The 15,108-nt window shown below is 41.9% G+C and overlaps 1 protein-coding gene across 1 annotated transcript in view; it reads left to right on the forward strand.

The window, feature by feature from the left end:
- Nucleotides 1–507: 507 nt before the first annotated feature.
- The window catches only part of syn2b (synapsin IIb), a 348,709-nt gene continuing 334,108 nt past the window's right edge, over nucleotides 508–15,108 (forward strand). Inside the window, exon 1 of the mRNA XM_080182020.1 lies at nucleotides 508–1,128. Coding sequence (XP_080038146.1) covers nucleotides 833–1,128 — 296 coding nt within the window. The 5' untranslated portion in view covers nucleotides 508–832. The remainder of the gene's footprint in view (nucleotides 1,129–15,108) is intronic.

Raw genomic sequence — 15,108 nt, forward strand, 5'->3', positions numbered from 1 at the left:
GATTATTGATCTAATTATTCATTCCTGTAACTTAAGGGCATCACAGAGAAAACATTATAATAAGGAGTGTTATCATGCTGGAAAAATATTGCAATTTTGCCATTCTGTGAATAACCTTAGGAATCAAATTCAAAGATGTTACACATTGAGAGGCTGCTGCTGAGTGCATTTGTTAGCTACAGTCATTAGAAAGCTATAAATAAAGCACATTTGTAGCACATCTGTTTGTCTAGTGGATCATTCTAAATGCAGGGAAATGTATATGTTCAATATTCATTATTGCCCTGCAGCTAAAAAGCAGGACTGAAAGAGTCAGAAAGAAATAAAGGAAGTGAGAAGCTACACTGGCAATGCAGACAGTGTCCCACCTTTAATCTGAATATTTATATGGGGGCGGAGGGGTGGGGGGAACTCACTGGCTGCCATGTGACAGCTCCACGCCGCCTATAACATTCAAGAGCACATCATTCGGAGCAATCTGGACTGGGGCAGAATAGGCAGATTGCATTTGACTGCTAATCAGCCAGTGACCGTGCCTGAGCGGAGCTTCTGTCAAGGAAGGCAGAGGACAGCACGGCAGAAAGAGCAAGGCGCCCAATGCTACTATAGACTCACAGCAGCTGTGGCAGGCAGACGTCAGCATATGTGCAGTTCTGATCCTCCAGCTGAGCACCCTTTAGAGACAGGGATATAAAGGCATCGCACGGGAGCTTGCTCATTACACAGATCTGCTTCTGAAACTCCCCTCTCCAACTGCTTGGCACCTCGCCTCTCCTGTTCCTGTTCTTTTTTTCGCCCTTGAAGGCTTCCCCCCCTATCAGATTCAGCACAAATGATGAACTTTCTGCGCCGGAGGCTTTCCGATAGCAGTTTCATTGCTAACCTGCCAAATGGATACATGACAGACCTACAGCGGCCAGACCCCCCTCAGCCCCCTCCGCCGGTTTCCCCCACCCCAGAGAGGAGGCAGTCGAGCCAGTCCGCTGGAAGCAGCTTCTTCAGTTCCATCTCAAACGCTGTCAAGCAAACTACGGCTGCTGCCGCCGCCGGATTAGTGGAGCAGACATCCACTGGTGCTGCCAAGAAAGCCAAAATCCTCCTCGTCATTGATGAACCGCACACCGACTGGTAAGGTAACTCCTGTGTCTGCTCATTCAGACAGAATAGCAGAACCCTTCTTGCCATTATGAGCAGATCAAACACTGGCCCCCATTAAGCAATAGCGTCAAATCATTCATTGAAATGATGTACTGGGAGAAATGGATTCACAGTTCAGGCACTTTGTAAAATATACACGTGTGTTTAAGATTCCAACACTAGTGGCTAATAAATGCCCCGTCTGTTAAAAGCAATGCAATAAATATTCTCACTATTTTCTTTAAACAGCACCGGGATTGGGGAGGGGAGAGAAGGGAATTTGTGTCTTAATTGAGATCTCAGAAACAAACAGCTTGTATTCGCTGTTTTCTTTCTGAATGTTAATTGCCATGCAAGAATACTCAAGAGGGCGGAGGGGATATACCCAAAGTGCTGCTATAACTCTCCTGAGCCTTTCTGACCTTCCACACTGCACTGCAGAGCAACTAGCCTGTGTTTTCCACATCTTGAACCGTTTGGAAAACATCACAAAATACAAACAAAATGTCTTTTTTGAAAATTATTTTTGCATTCTCTTAGATAATCACTATATCGACACATAGAAGCTTCTATTAAATATAAGCACTACGTAAATGGCAATGGTATTTCACCCAGAAGCCAAGGTTTCCTTCTTCACTGTACACGAGTCTTATCAAAAAAAATCAATGTATAAAAGGAAATTATTTGCTATAAATTATCTCCGGCCCGGGGCGGCATTGCAGATATTCCAGAAACATCAGCTTACTTTCGAAAGCAAGAAATATGTTAAAACAACATTGCTGATTAGCCGACACCTTCTGAAATCATGAAATTCAACGTCCATCACAGTTTTGTTCGGTACGGGCAGGCCACGATTGCACGTTCTCCCCGTGTCTACGTGGGTGCCCCGCCCCCCCGGGTGCTCCGGTTTCCTCCCAGGGTCCAAAGATGTGCGGGTTGGGTTGATTGGCCGTGCTAAAGTTGTCCCTTAGTGTCAGGGGGATCAGCAGGGTGAGATTACGGGGAAAGGGTGGGATTGTTGTTGGTACAGGTTCAATGGACCAAATGACCTACTTCTGCACTGTCAGGACTCTACAATTGTTTGCCAGTAGCATTAGGAATGTTTTTATTAGAGGAGATTAAAGTGTCCGTGGTCAAACCATTCTTTACACTATGCTGGTCAGTTTTCACCCCTCCTATTTATTGGGAATGTTTCTTTGCCGTTGTTCCCACCTTGCTGGTCAGAGGTCTCTGAGCCGTGTTAACAGCATTTGAGTTAGTTGTGTTGCCATGACACCTCCTGCCCTGTTGTGAATTATGAGGAAGTTGCACCTGCACAGATGCTGTGCAAAGCCCATCCTCCCATGACATCATTCCCAAATAATTGAACTGATGTTCGAGGGAAGCTGATAAGCCCTCAGTCATGTTATTTAAATGCAATTTGTGGCAGAAAAAGGGTGTCATGGCAACCTGCGTGCTCAAGTAAATGAACAGTTTGTTCTGTAGCTCTGTCATTGTTTTGTTTCTTGCAACAAGCAATTATTGTAATACAATTGGTCAGTCAAACATAAAATTTATAGAACTGGTACATGGAGACTTTTGTCAGGAAAACTGTTCTGTTCTGAGACCGTTGTTTTTTGAAAGGTCCTTTTAACAATATCATACTTTGGAATAATTATTTTCCAAAATTCTATGCTTTGAAGAAGCTGCAGCACTCTGAAACTAAATAACCTGACCATTTTCCTCTTAAACACAGACACTGACCAGAATTTGAATCTGGTTCTAAGAATTTTCATAGAATCATAGAATTCCTACAGTGCAGAAGGAGCCCATCAAGCCTGTGCCAACAATCCCACCCAGGCCCTATCCCCACATATTTACCCTACTAATCCTCCTGTCACACATGGGCAATTTAGCATAACCAATCAACCTAACTAGTACATCTTTGGAGCATGGGAGGAAACTGGAGCACCCAGAGGAAATCCATGCAGACACGAGGAGAATGTGCAAATTTCACACAGACAGTCACCCGAGACCGGAATTGAACCCGGGGTCCCTGGTGCTGTGAGGCAGCAGTGCTAACTACTGTGCCACCTTCACATCCCTGATCATAAGAGAGAACTTTAAAATAAATCTTACTGTCAGACGCTGTGGGAACCTATGTTTTCTTTTCCAATTTCTTATTATACCAATATTTCCTTGGTGATGCTTGTGTTCCAGGAGGTATTAATCTGCACACAATCCTTTCACTTCATGTATTTATCCTGCACGGTTATGTTTGCTGTGTTTTTTTGGCATCAAATGCAACAGTATGTAACAGGAACATGTCAGAATACTCTCAGTGTTAATTTGCAACCCATTAGGGGTCCTGATTTATTAGGTTTCATAATAAAATATTTGATATTCATTTCTTTCATAACTGAGTGTAGTCAATACTTCATCGGTAGAGAATAAGGCTGGACTTATGCGTTTGATTACAATTCATGAGCGTGCTGCAAAAATGTTACGGTTCTCAGATGGTTGCAGATTATAGTAAAATTAATTTACATCACATTCCTGCTCACTGCAGCATCTCAGAGTGGTATGAACACTTTGGCAGAGAATATTGACTTTTCATTTACACAACGGAAGACGTTTTACTGATAAATGCCAATTATGCAAGCTTGTTACAAATTTATAAAAAAATGATTCATCTGAATTTAAAAATAATGTAAAATTAACTTAAACTAACACTTGACAAGAATAAAATATGGTGAATTATAAATTAACTTATTTTTGGGTGATCAGGTGTGTTAATAATCTGCGGTCTGTTTTTGGTTCTCAATTTGTAATTTTAGTTACTAACCTGTTGCATTAAACATGAGAATGTGTTGCCCTTGGATCCCCTTTTGCTACCTTCTAACTCTACGGTGGAATTGCCTTGTTATAAAATTCATGAAGGCTGCAGTAGTTCATTGTCTTATGATCTTATAAAGTACCACAATAGTTGAAACTAAGCATCTGTATCATCTCCATTTGCAAACATTAAATCATGAACTCCTTAGTTGTATCTTATTCCATGGTGGCACAGTGCTTAGCACTGCTACCTCACAGCACCAGGGACCTGGGTTCAATTCCCGATTTGGGCGACTGTATGTGTAGAATCTGTATGTTCTCCCTGTGTCTGCATGGGTTTCCTCTGGGTGCTCCGGTTTCCTCCCACAGTCCAAAGGAAATGTTGGTTCGGTGCATTGGCCATGCTAAATTCTCCCTCAGTGTACCTGAACAGATGCCAGAGTGTGGCAACTAGGGGATTTTCACAGTAAGTTCATTGCAGTATTATTCTGAGCCTATTGTGACTACTAAATAAATATACTCCATTCGTACTTGAGATAGGGGTGGTATGGTAATACAGACATTTATCTCACATCTCTGGCTGCCTTGAATATGGTGATGGGCCTTCTTGATCTGCTGCAGCCCCTTTGATAAAGCTACTCCCACAATACAGTTTGGTGGGGAGTTTCAGGATGTTGACCCAACAATGATAAAGGAACAGCATTACATATCCAAGCTGGCTGGTGTGTGATTTGAAGGGGAACTTGGAGACAATGGTATTTCCATTTGCCTGCTATCCTTGTGCTTTTGCACGGTGGAGGTCAGACTTGGGAGGCCCTGCTAAACAACACATGGTGTTTAGTTGAAGTGGAAATTGTAGATTATACACATTGCAATTACTGTACTGCAGTGCTGCAGAAAGTGAAATGTTAAGCTTGTGGATGGAGTGCCGATTAAGCAGCCTGCTTTTGTCCTGGATGGTGCTGAGCTTCTTGAGTATTGTTGCAGCTGTAACAATCCAAGTAAGGGAAACACATTCCATTGTATGTCTGACTTGTACATAGGTGCACAAGTAGTTGGGAAAAGGTGTCACCGGACTGAGACGCAGTCAGAGGGTGGGATTTTCCGACCACGCTCGTCTCAAAATCGGAAGATCCTGCCCGAGGTCAACAGACCTTTGCACAGTTCCACCATCACCACCAACCACGCTTCCCCCCCACCCCCCCCCCCCCCCCCCCCCCCCGGCCTGGTATGATTCCCATGGTGGGCAGGATGGGACAATATTATATGTGTATATTTGGGAATTCAGTGCAGAGGGAAAAGAGGTACTCTTCGGCTTTTTAGATTTCTAACTTTTTCATCTTCAGAAAGTGGTCTTGCTCTGCTGTCGGTGTGAAGGTTACAAGGGAGAGAGTTGGTTGGTATGTACCGGGTAAGTTGTTTTAATTCATACAGTGGACATGGGCGTTGCTGGCTGGCCAGCATTTATTGCCCATCCCTGGTTGCCCTTCAGAAAGTGGTGGTGAGCTCCCTTCTTGAATCACTGTAGTCCAGGTTCACTTTAAATCTACGTTAAAGAAAGGTACAAGTTCTAGCTTTTCTTAAAAAAACTAACTTAAACAATTTCTACTTGGCATAAATTTAAGTTGAGAGTCTTTTTAAGGTAAAAGTATGACTGCGGAGCTCAGTCCCATGTTTTGTACAGCCTGCAGCATGTGGGACTTCCCAAACGCCCCATGCAGTCTGGATGACCACATTCGCAAGAAGCACCACTGGTTTGACCAACACGAGAGCCGGATTTTGGAGTTTGAATATCGGCAGGAGGCATCTGGGAAGCTGCGAGGCTCATGGTTAGATGTAGTCGCCCTGCACCTTGAGGAAGTGCAGTCAGAGAGAGAATGAATGATCACCAGCTAGAAGGGGTGCAGGCAGGTAGTCCGGAAATCTCCAGGGTGCACCTCACTCAAGAACCTGTTTTCCTGTGTTGGAAAATGATGCGACTGATGGTTTCTCTAGGGAGGGTAGCCAGAGCCAAGTGTTGTGTGTGGCTCAGCTGCACAAGGAAGTAAAACCTTCAAATTGCTCCAGAACCGGTTCCATCCAGCAAAGCCAGGAACCAAAATTTATGATGATTTGACAAAGACCCTTGAAGAGCATTACTCTCCTCAACCATTGATCATTGTGGGACGGTTCAGGTTCCATCAAAGGTATCAAGTGGAAGGCGATAGCATTGCTCAGTTTGTGGCAATGTTAAAAGGGCTGCTATTGTGAGTTTGATGAGTTGCTAAAATATACTGTATAGCTTGTGGTCTCCAAAATGAATCTATCCAGAGAAGATTGCTTGTGAAACATGCTTTGACTTTAAAGGCAGCAGTCGAAATTGCAGTGTCGGTAGAACTGGCTGCCAAAGAGGCTTCATAATTTGGTGCCAGAATGAAGATCTATAAGTTGGGAACAGCCCATAAGCAGTCAAAACAGGATCAAACAAATCACAGATGTGCCAAAATGGTCCATTCAGCGAGTGAATGTTGGAGCAAGCATAGTCAATCAAGAATTGTGGCAAAATGGGTCACATTGCAAAAACTCATTGGGCTAGACCAGCCTCCCTTGAGAAGACTATTCAGAAGAAGAATCTGAAGAAGAAGAAAAAGAACAAGTTGCATTCTACAAAAAGAATTTGCAACATGGAAGAAAAGAATTACAACTATGAAAAAGAGAATGCCCAGAAATATGATGAAGAACTGAAATTGAATATCTTATCCATACAGGGTGAATCACATAGATTCTGGGTGATTTTGAAGTTGAGTAGACAACATATTAAGATGGAGGTTGATGCTGGTGCTGCTGTATCTTTAATCCCTGAGGCTACATACCAACAAAAGCTGAAGCATCTACCTGTATAACCAGCTGATGTGATTGTAAGCACATACATGGAAGAGGTCATGTCGATTACATTATGATCAACCTAGAGTTCAGTGGGCAAACTGTGGTGTTGCCTTTCCAAGTGATGATGTGGGTATGCCGGCGTTGGACTGGCGTAAACACAGTAAAAAGTCTGACAACACCAGGTTTTAGTCCAACCGATTTATTTGATAATATACTCACTAGCTTTCGGGGTTACCCCCTTCGTCAGGTGAATATATTATCAAATAAATCGGTTGGACTAAAACCTGGTGTTGTCAGACTTTTTACTGTCTTTCCAAGTGATCCATAGTAATTTTCCTAGCTTTATTTGGGAAATCACTGTTGGGGAAGATAAAGCTTAACTGGAGTGCTGTCAACACAGACATACAACACCTTCTGGATAAATACAAGAGTGTATTCAAAGAAATACTTGGCTCAATAAAGGGATTTCAAGTGAAACTCAAGATTAAGCCTAACAGTCAACCCAAAAAGTCTCAAAGCAAGAGCAGTGCCATGTGCAATTTGTACCAAGTTTTAGAAAAAAAAATTAGTATGATTTGTTAACACTGGTGTATTACAGCCAGTTATAATGAGTGACTGGGTTACCCCCATTGTACCTGTGATGAAACTAGAAGCGTCAGTTCGTATTCGTGGTGATTTTAAAACAATCATAAATCCAATGTTGTGTGCTGATCAATATCCATTTCCTTTATTGAAGATTTGTTTGCTGGGTTATCAGGTGGTCAGTAATTCAGTAAGATTTATCTTTCACAAGCATCTTTACAAGCGAATGTAGCCATTGAATCTCAACCATTGCTTACCATCATTACTCATAATCTTTTACAATGAAAAAGACCTTTATCTTTTGAAATAACATCTGCACCCGCCTATTCCACAGATCGGTGGTTCAGATTTTCGGTGATCTTTCTGGTGCACACTATTACCTGGATGATATTCTAATTACAGGGTCCAGTGAACAGGAGCACTTGAATAATTTAGAAGCAACATTGGAATGTCTTAAAGTACATGGTTTGCATATCAAAAAAGAAAAGTGTGAATATTTCCAAATATCAGTCCTGTATTTGGCCATGTTATTGATAGTAAAGGCCTAATAAAGCACCTAAAAATGCACACTACATTAGAAGCACCACTTCTGATGAATGTGACACAGTCGAGGTCCTTTCTTGGGTTACTAAATTATGCAATGACTTCAACAATGTAGCTAGGTTAGGAAAAGAATTACCATTCTAATTTAGTGTGTATGAAACAGCCATGGGATCAGAAAACAAAATGAGAAAGAATACAAGGATGTCAAAGGTACTTTGCAGAAGACTGAAATATTGGTTCATTTTAATCCGAAGGCACCGTTGCTATTTGTTGCGATGCTTCACCTTATGGGTAGGGACAGTAGTTTCACATCTTATGCCTTCGGGAGAAGAACTTTTGCCTCACGTACTATTGCCGAATCTGACTATGTTCAACTAGAAAAGAAGCATTGAGTATAGGTTTCGGAGTAGGTTTCATCATTGTTTATATGGCTGTCATTTCAGATTATAGACTAATCATTGATCCTTAAGGTGTGCAGGTTAGGTTGAATGGCCATGCTAAAAATTGCCCCTTAAGAGTCGTGAGATGTGTAGGTTAGAGGGATTAGCAGGTAAATATGTAGGGATATGGGGTAGGGCCTGGGTGGAATTGTGGTTGATGCAGACTCGATGGGCCGAATGAGCTCCTTCTGCACTGTAGGCTTTCTATGATTCTATGATTAACTACTATTTTTGGGCTATATAAGGCCATATCATTGTTAGCTGTTAGCCAAAATGCAAAGATTGTCATTGAACTTGTGTCATCAGCCAGAGTGCCATGCTAATGCTACTGCATTATCACACTTCCCTTTGCCTATTGAGCAGATAGTTTTGCTAGTATTCTTTATTTTTTGCTCGTAGATCATTTGCCTGTGACAGCTTCTTACGTTCACAGATATACCAGAAATGATCCCTGGAGGGGAAGGTGAATGATATGGCATTAAAAGGAACGATAGCTGGAATGCATCACATGCATCCTGATTTGAAACTGTATGTGTCAAGAAAGTTTTGGTTGACCATCCAAGTTGGGTGTCTATTGTAGGGAATCCGAGTGATCACTCCTCCTAGTCCACGTGGAAGAATTCTTGAACAACTATGTGAAGGACATCCTGGTATAGTCCAGGTGAAGGAATTAACACGTAGTTCTTTTTGATGGCTGAGTCTAGATGTTCAAATTGGGAAAAAAAAGTGGGACAGTGTCAATCCTGTGCCTAAATAAGAAAGACCGTTGTCGCCTTCACATCCTTGGGAGTGGCGTAAAATGCCATGGCAGTGATTGCGTGCAGATTTTGTTTGTTGGCTTGAAGGTTACACGTACTTAACTAATGCACATTCAAAATGGCCAGATGTTGTGATTATGAAATCTGCTACAATTGAAGGAAACATTGAAAAACTTGACAAAATGTTGTAAGATTTGGTCAACAGAACAGATTATTAGTGATAATGGTTCATACCTTACTTCACAAGAGTTTGAGGATGATCTCAAAGTAAATAATATTAAACATAAATCTACACCTTATCACCCATCAGCCTGTGGATTAGCTGAATGATTTGTTCAATCATTGAAATATTCTTTAAAAGCTTCAAAAGAGTAAGGTTTGTTATCATGTCGTGTGAATGGCTTGTTGGCACCTTTGTAGAAACATTACTCGTACAACAACCTAATGTTCACCTGCACTGCTAATCTTAAAGAGAAAAATGAGATCCATATTTGATTTGTTATTACCTGCAGAAATGTTAGCAAAATAGAGCAAAAACTCAGGTTGCCAGATGAAGTGTGAGGGCAAAACAACACTCACTTCAGCAAAGGGCTTGAATGTTACTGCATAATTATGCCACAAGTGAGAAATGGGTACCAGCCATAGTTTTAGCAACTACAGGTCCAATTTCTTACACAGCTTAAACAAAGGATGAGCTAGTTTGATGGCACCATGCTGACCAATTGTTGTCATCTTGGAATGATTTATTTGCATCATCTCTGGAAGTACCAACATCTTTAGTCCCTAGTGTTCTGAACACTATTACAGAAGACTTTGTTGGATCTTAGCTGCCTAATGAGTGTGTTTTTGCCATTATACCATGTGAAAATGATGCAGAATTAGTTTCATGAGAAGAAGTGTCTACTGAAGTTCTAAATCATAAATTATATGACCAAGGACAGCCAAACTCCAGAACATTCTATACAATCAAAGAGGAATAGACATCCCCTGATTGAGTTTCTTATTGACTGTATATAATGATTAATGATGCATAATACTGTGTCTAGAGTACTATTAGTGCTAAGTGTAACTTGTTGTTGTGTTCATGGTCACAGAGATAGAGATATAACAGAGAAAGGCTGTTATATATTTAAATAGTTGCAGATTGTTTCAAAATCTGATCACATGATTTGATGGTGGTATCATTGGGGTGGTGCTGCTGTTTCACTTTCAGTTTATACTCTGTGTACAGTCAAGAGGTCCCTGAAATAAACCTGTTGTTACTTTGAACCTGTGGGTGGGATTTTGCGGCCTCACTCAACCCTAGACCAAAAATTCCCACCTAAGGTTAATGCAGCTTCCCATTGTCCGTCCCTTGCCCGCTCTGATTCCCATGGCAGGCAGGATGGTAGAATTCTGGCGTATGTGAGCAAACCACATCTTTTGTTTTGATTAAAACCCACAACCCCTAACATAGTTAGTTAGGACATTACACCTTTCACCTGCAATGCTAACACTGAGAGACAGGCAAGGGAGGGTGCAGTTAGTGAGTTTGAGGAGACAGCATTGGGCGAGTCACAGTGTGCTGCTGAGCTGTGGAATAAGGACTGGAAGCCAAAGTACAGAACCTAAATAATTGCAGTTACCATAAAGAATTGAACAACTATGCCATTCTACTGGCACCATTCTGTGACCATGCCAATTGCTGCACCAATAGACTTGCTCTGTGCTTACCAAAACTCAGATAGTTCAAGTAATTCCACTCTTTGCTATTCTTGTTCCCCAATCCCATTGAAACCCTGTTTAATAAAGGCAATTTGCTTTCCTAATTGCTTGCTGTATCTTATGTGTTCCTTATACAAGTACCCCCAAGTGTCTCAGAACACCAACATTTACAATTGAAAACTGAAAGTGCTGGAAATACACAGCGGATGTGGCAGTAATTATGGAGAGAGAAAGAGAGTTAACATCTCGCATTCTCTGGCTGTTCATGCTCCGTTGCCACTGCCAGCGAGAAGGGAGAATTTGGCACTGAGCTAAATCTCCATTCACTGCAGCGAGGCCAAAGAATCTCAGCTGCTAGTGAGACTGGAGAATCCAGGCCAACGTTTCAAGTTGAATATATCATTTCATCAGTTCAGTTTTCTCATTTAATTAGCCCCTAGATATTCCTTTGTGTAATTACTGTTTTCTACAAGCATGTTGCATTGCGGTAAAACTGAGCAAATTGAAGACGGTTTAGGCCGGAATGTTACCACTGTTCACGCTGGTGGGATTTTCCCATCCCGCTGCAGTGAACGAAGATTTGGCTGGGTGCCAAATTCTGACTTCGCAGTAGCGGGAGTGTGGTGTGAAGCGCAGATAAGAACGCGCCCTTAGAATTTGTGTTCTGTAATATTTGATTTTAATTGATATTAATATGCTTGAAGTGTAAAATTATACGAAAAAAGCCAGACATTTAAAAAGGAGTCCCTATTATCTGAAGAGCCAGTCTTGCTTTCGATCCCGCACATCCCTCTCACAGTGTGAATCACCTCAGTCTCTAAAACATTGTCGAGGTGTGGGTGGATTGCGATCTGAATCATGCCGTGTCACTCGGCAGGAATCGCACCGCTTTTCCAGCTGGAAATTTTAGAGAATTATGGCCATTGTAAATTTAGGGCGGGGTTTTCCAGGCACGCACGTCCCAAGACTGGAAATTCCCACCCAAGCTCAATGGACCTTTAGATGGTCCCACTGAATTTTCTGTCCCATAGCAAACGGGACAGGAAAATCTCGCCTGTGATCTATTTAGTTCTCCTTTGAAGGATCTGTAACTTGGAAATTATGCAACTATGCATCTCAATATAAAGGATTAAGCATGTGCTAGTATAGTACACTGTAAATGGAAGGTAGGTTCATCAGATATAGGAGCAGAATTAGGTGATTTGGCCCATTGAGTTGACTCTGCCATTTGATCATAGCTGATTTAAGCTCCTCATCCCCATTTTTCTGACTTCCCACCATAACCTTTCAACCCATTATCAATTAAAAACCTGTCTAACTCCTCCTTAAATTTACTCACTGTCCCGGCCTCCATCACACTTTGGGGTAGTGAATTCCACAGATTCACAACCCTTTGGGAGAAGTATTTTCTCCTCAACTCTGTTTTAAATTTGCTACTTTTACCTAAGACTTTGACCTCTCGTCCTGAATGCCCCACCAGCGGAAGCATCCAATTCATGTCTACTTTATCCATACCTTTTATCATTGAATACCTCAATTTGATTTCCCCTCATTCTTCTAAATTCCAGAGAGTACAGGCCTAAACTGTTCAATCTCTCTTCATACTGGGAGTCAAATACACCTCACCAGTATACCCTGACAATAGTAATAAATCTTTGTTCCCACATAATTCTCCTGATCTTTTCTGCTTTGGAATTTAATGAATTCCACCTATTGTTAATTAAGCTGTGATCAGAATGGAAAATCCTTTGGCAAAGTGGACACCATATTCAAACACTGCGTTGCAAATGCGCAGTAAGTGTGGCACCGTTTCAGCTCAATATGCAACTAATCTTCCAAGCCTGCAGCATTGCCCCCCTTGGGTGCTGAATTGATTAGCAAATTAGGATAGACAAATACTTGAACGACTTGAGTGCTGATCCTTAAAATGTAATTAAATCAATTATTGTAACATTCCCTTATATGAAAAGAATCTGAATTTACATATTAGCAGATATGACAATCTAACCCGCTAAAGGTAGGCTATTTAGTGCAATGTTTGACCAACGTTTCTCATGATGTATCAAACATTGAGGTTACCAGGGACTAATTACAAGGCCAATGCTAACCAGAGTGCCCAGGAGGCAGCATACACAATGACAGCAATGTTTGAATAGTGCTAACCATTATCTGAACAACTTCAAAATCACTGTCAGTAATATTTCTTTGTTTGACTACTTTCAGTGTTACATGAAGGTGTTAGTCTGATTTTGGCTTTGTTCCGGCTGGTGTGTGATCCTTCATCTGGAGTGTTCAGGTGTTTTGAGATGACATTGTTACAGGAAGATTAATGTTCTGGCCATGGCAATAGAAGATTATTGATAACTATCCAGCAGCCCAATTTATATATAATTTCTTTTCAGTGGTAGTGTGCCAGTGATGTGGGGTGAATCCCCAATCAACTGCAGCATAATGCAATACAATATGGGTTCATCTCTCTAATCTTCTATACACTGCATCCCAATTCTCACCTGTATACTCTGGGGAAATAGTGCCCAATTGGAACTCACTCAAAACCTATTCAAGATACACAGTTGTAACAAAGCCCATTGAGTGCCCTTCAAAATTACCCTGAGAAAAGGTAGGAATGGCTTTAGAGGGGCATGCTGTCATAGAGATGGATACTAACAGAACTTGGGAAGCATATCTCCAAGTTGCCTTCTCATACTGATGGTCAGATGGACTGCTCAGTTTTTCCAATTTTTAAACACTGTTGGAAGGAAGACCCATTTAAGCAATGTGATGAACGCAGCTCATTGACATTAGAGTTGGATCTTGCATTCTTTGTACACTGGGGATGGCATATAGCCTCTGCAACCCCACATTTCACCAAGGTTATGGACCAAGTGCTGGAAATTGGGATTAGAACAGGTAAATGCTTGAAGGCCATCACTGACAAGACGGGCTGAAGGGCCTCCTGTGTTGTAAAACTCTAAGGGCAGAATTTTCTTGTCTCATTCGCCGTGGGATTCGTAGTGGGCAGGACATGGACCACGTAAAGGTCTATTGACCTCAGGCAGGATTTTCCGGGTTTGGGGCAAAAATCCCACCCTATGCCTCTACCAGGCACTTGTTTAAATGGAAAAGTTACTACAAGACAAGGGAAGCAGAAAAGCATATGGAATTGGACTTACAATACTCCAACAATAGTGCAGCCCCACCTATCTGACGACACCAAAGTTAGAGGAGTTTGCTGATGACACCAAAGTTGGAGGAGTTGTAGACAGTGAGGATGGATGTTACAGTTTGCAGAGGGACATAGATAAGCTGCAGAGCTGGGCTGAGAGGTGGCAGATGGAGTTTAATACGGAAAAGTGTGAGGTGATTCATTTTGGTATTCTGGAGTACAGAATATAGGGCTAATGGAAGGACTCTTAGTAGTGTTGACAAGCAGAGAGATCTCGGGGTACATGTGCATAGCTCCCTGAAAGTTGGCACCTAGGTTGATAAGATTGTTAAGAAGGCGTACGGTGTGTTAGCTTTTATTGGTAGAGGGATTGAATTTCAGAGCCGTGAGGTCATGTTACAACTGTACAAAACTCTGGTACAGCCGCACTTGGAGTATTGCATACAGTTTTGGTCACCGCATTATAAGAAAGATGTGGAGGCATTGGAAAGGATGCACAGGATGTTTACCAGGATGTTGCCTGGTATGGTGGGAAGGTCTAATGAGGAAAGGCTGAGGGACTTGAGGTTATTTTCATTGGAGAGAAGAAGGTTACGAGGTGACCTGATTGAGGCATACAAGATGATCAAAGGATTGGATAGGGTGGACAGTGAGAGCCTTTTACCTTGGATGGTGATGGCTAACACAAGGGGACATAGCTTTAAATTAAGGGGTGGTAATTATAGGACGGATGTCAGAGGTAGGTTCTTTACTCAGAGGGTAGTAAGGTCGTGGAATGCCCTGCCTGCAGCAGTTGTGGACTCGCCAACTTTAAGGGCGTTCAAATGGTCAGTGGATAGGCATATGGATAACATTGGAATAGTTTAGGTTAGAGGGTCATTAGATTGGTTCCACTGGTCGGCACAACATCAAGGGCCGAAGGGCCCATACTGCAGTGTAATGTTCTATGTTCTTTCTGTGGCTTTTTCTAAAATAACTTAATCTATTTTTGGCAGAGATAGGAATAAGCTTTGAGAACAGATGTTTGCTGATGTTACGCAAAACATCAAGCTGCACCTTCTCACATATGTGGATGTATACACAGTAGGCCAATAAAGCC

This window comes from Carcharhinus amblyrhynchos, chromosome 3, assembly GCF_965287045.1.
Source record: "Carcharhinus amblyrhynchos chromosome 3, sCarAmb.v2.hapA, whole genome shotgun sequence".
Taxonomy (NCBI): domain Eukaryota; kingdom Metazoa; phylum Chordata; class Chondrichthyes; order Carcharhiniformes; family Carcharhinidae; genus Carcharhinus; species Carcharhinus amblyrhynchos.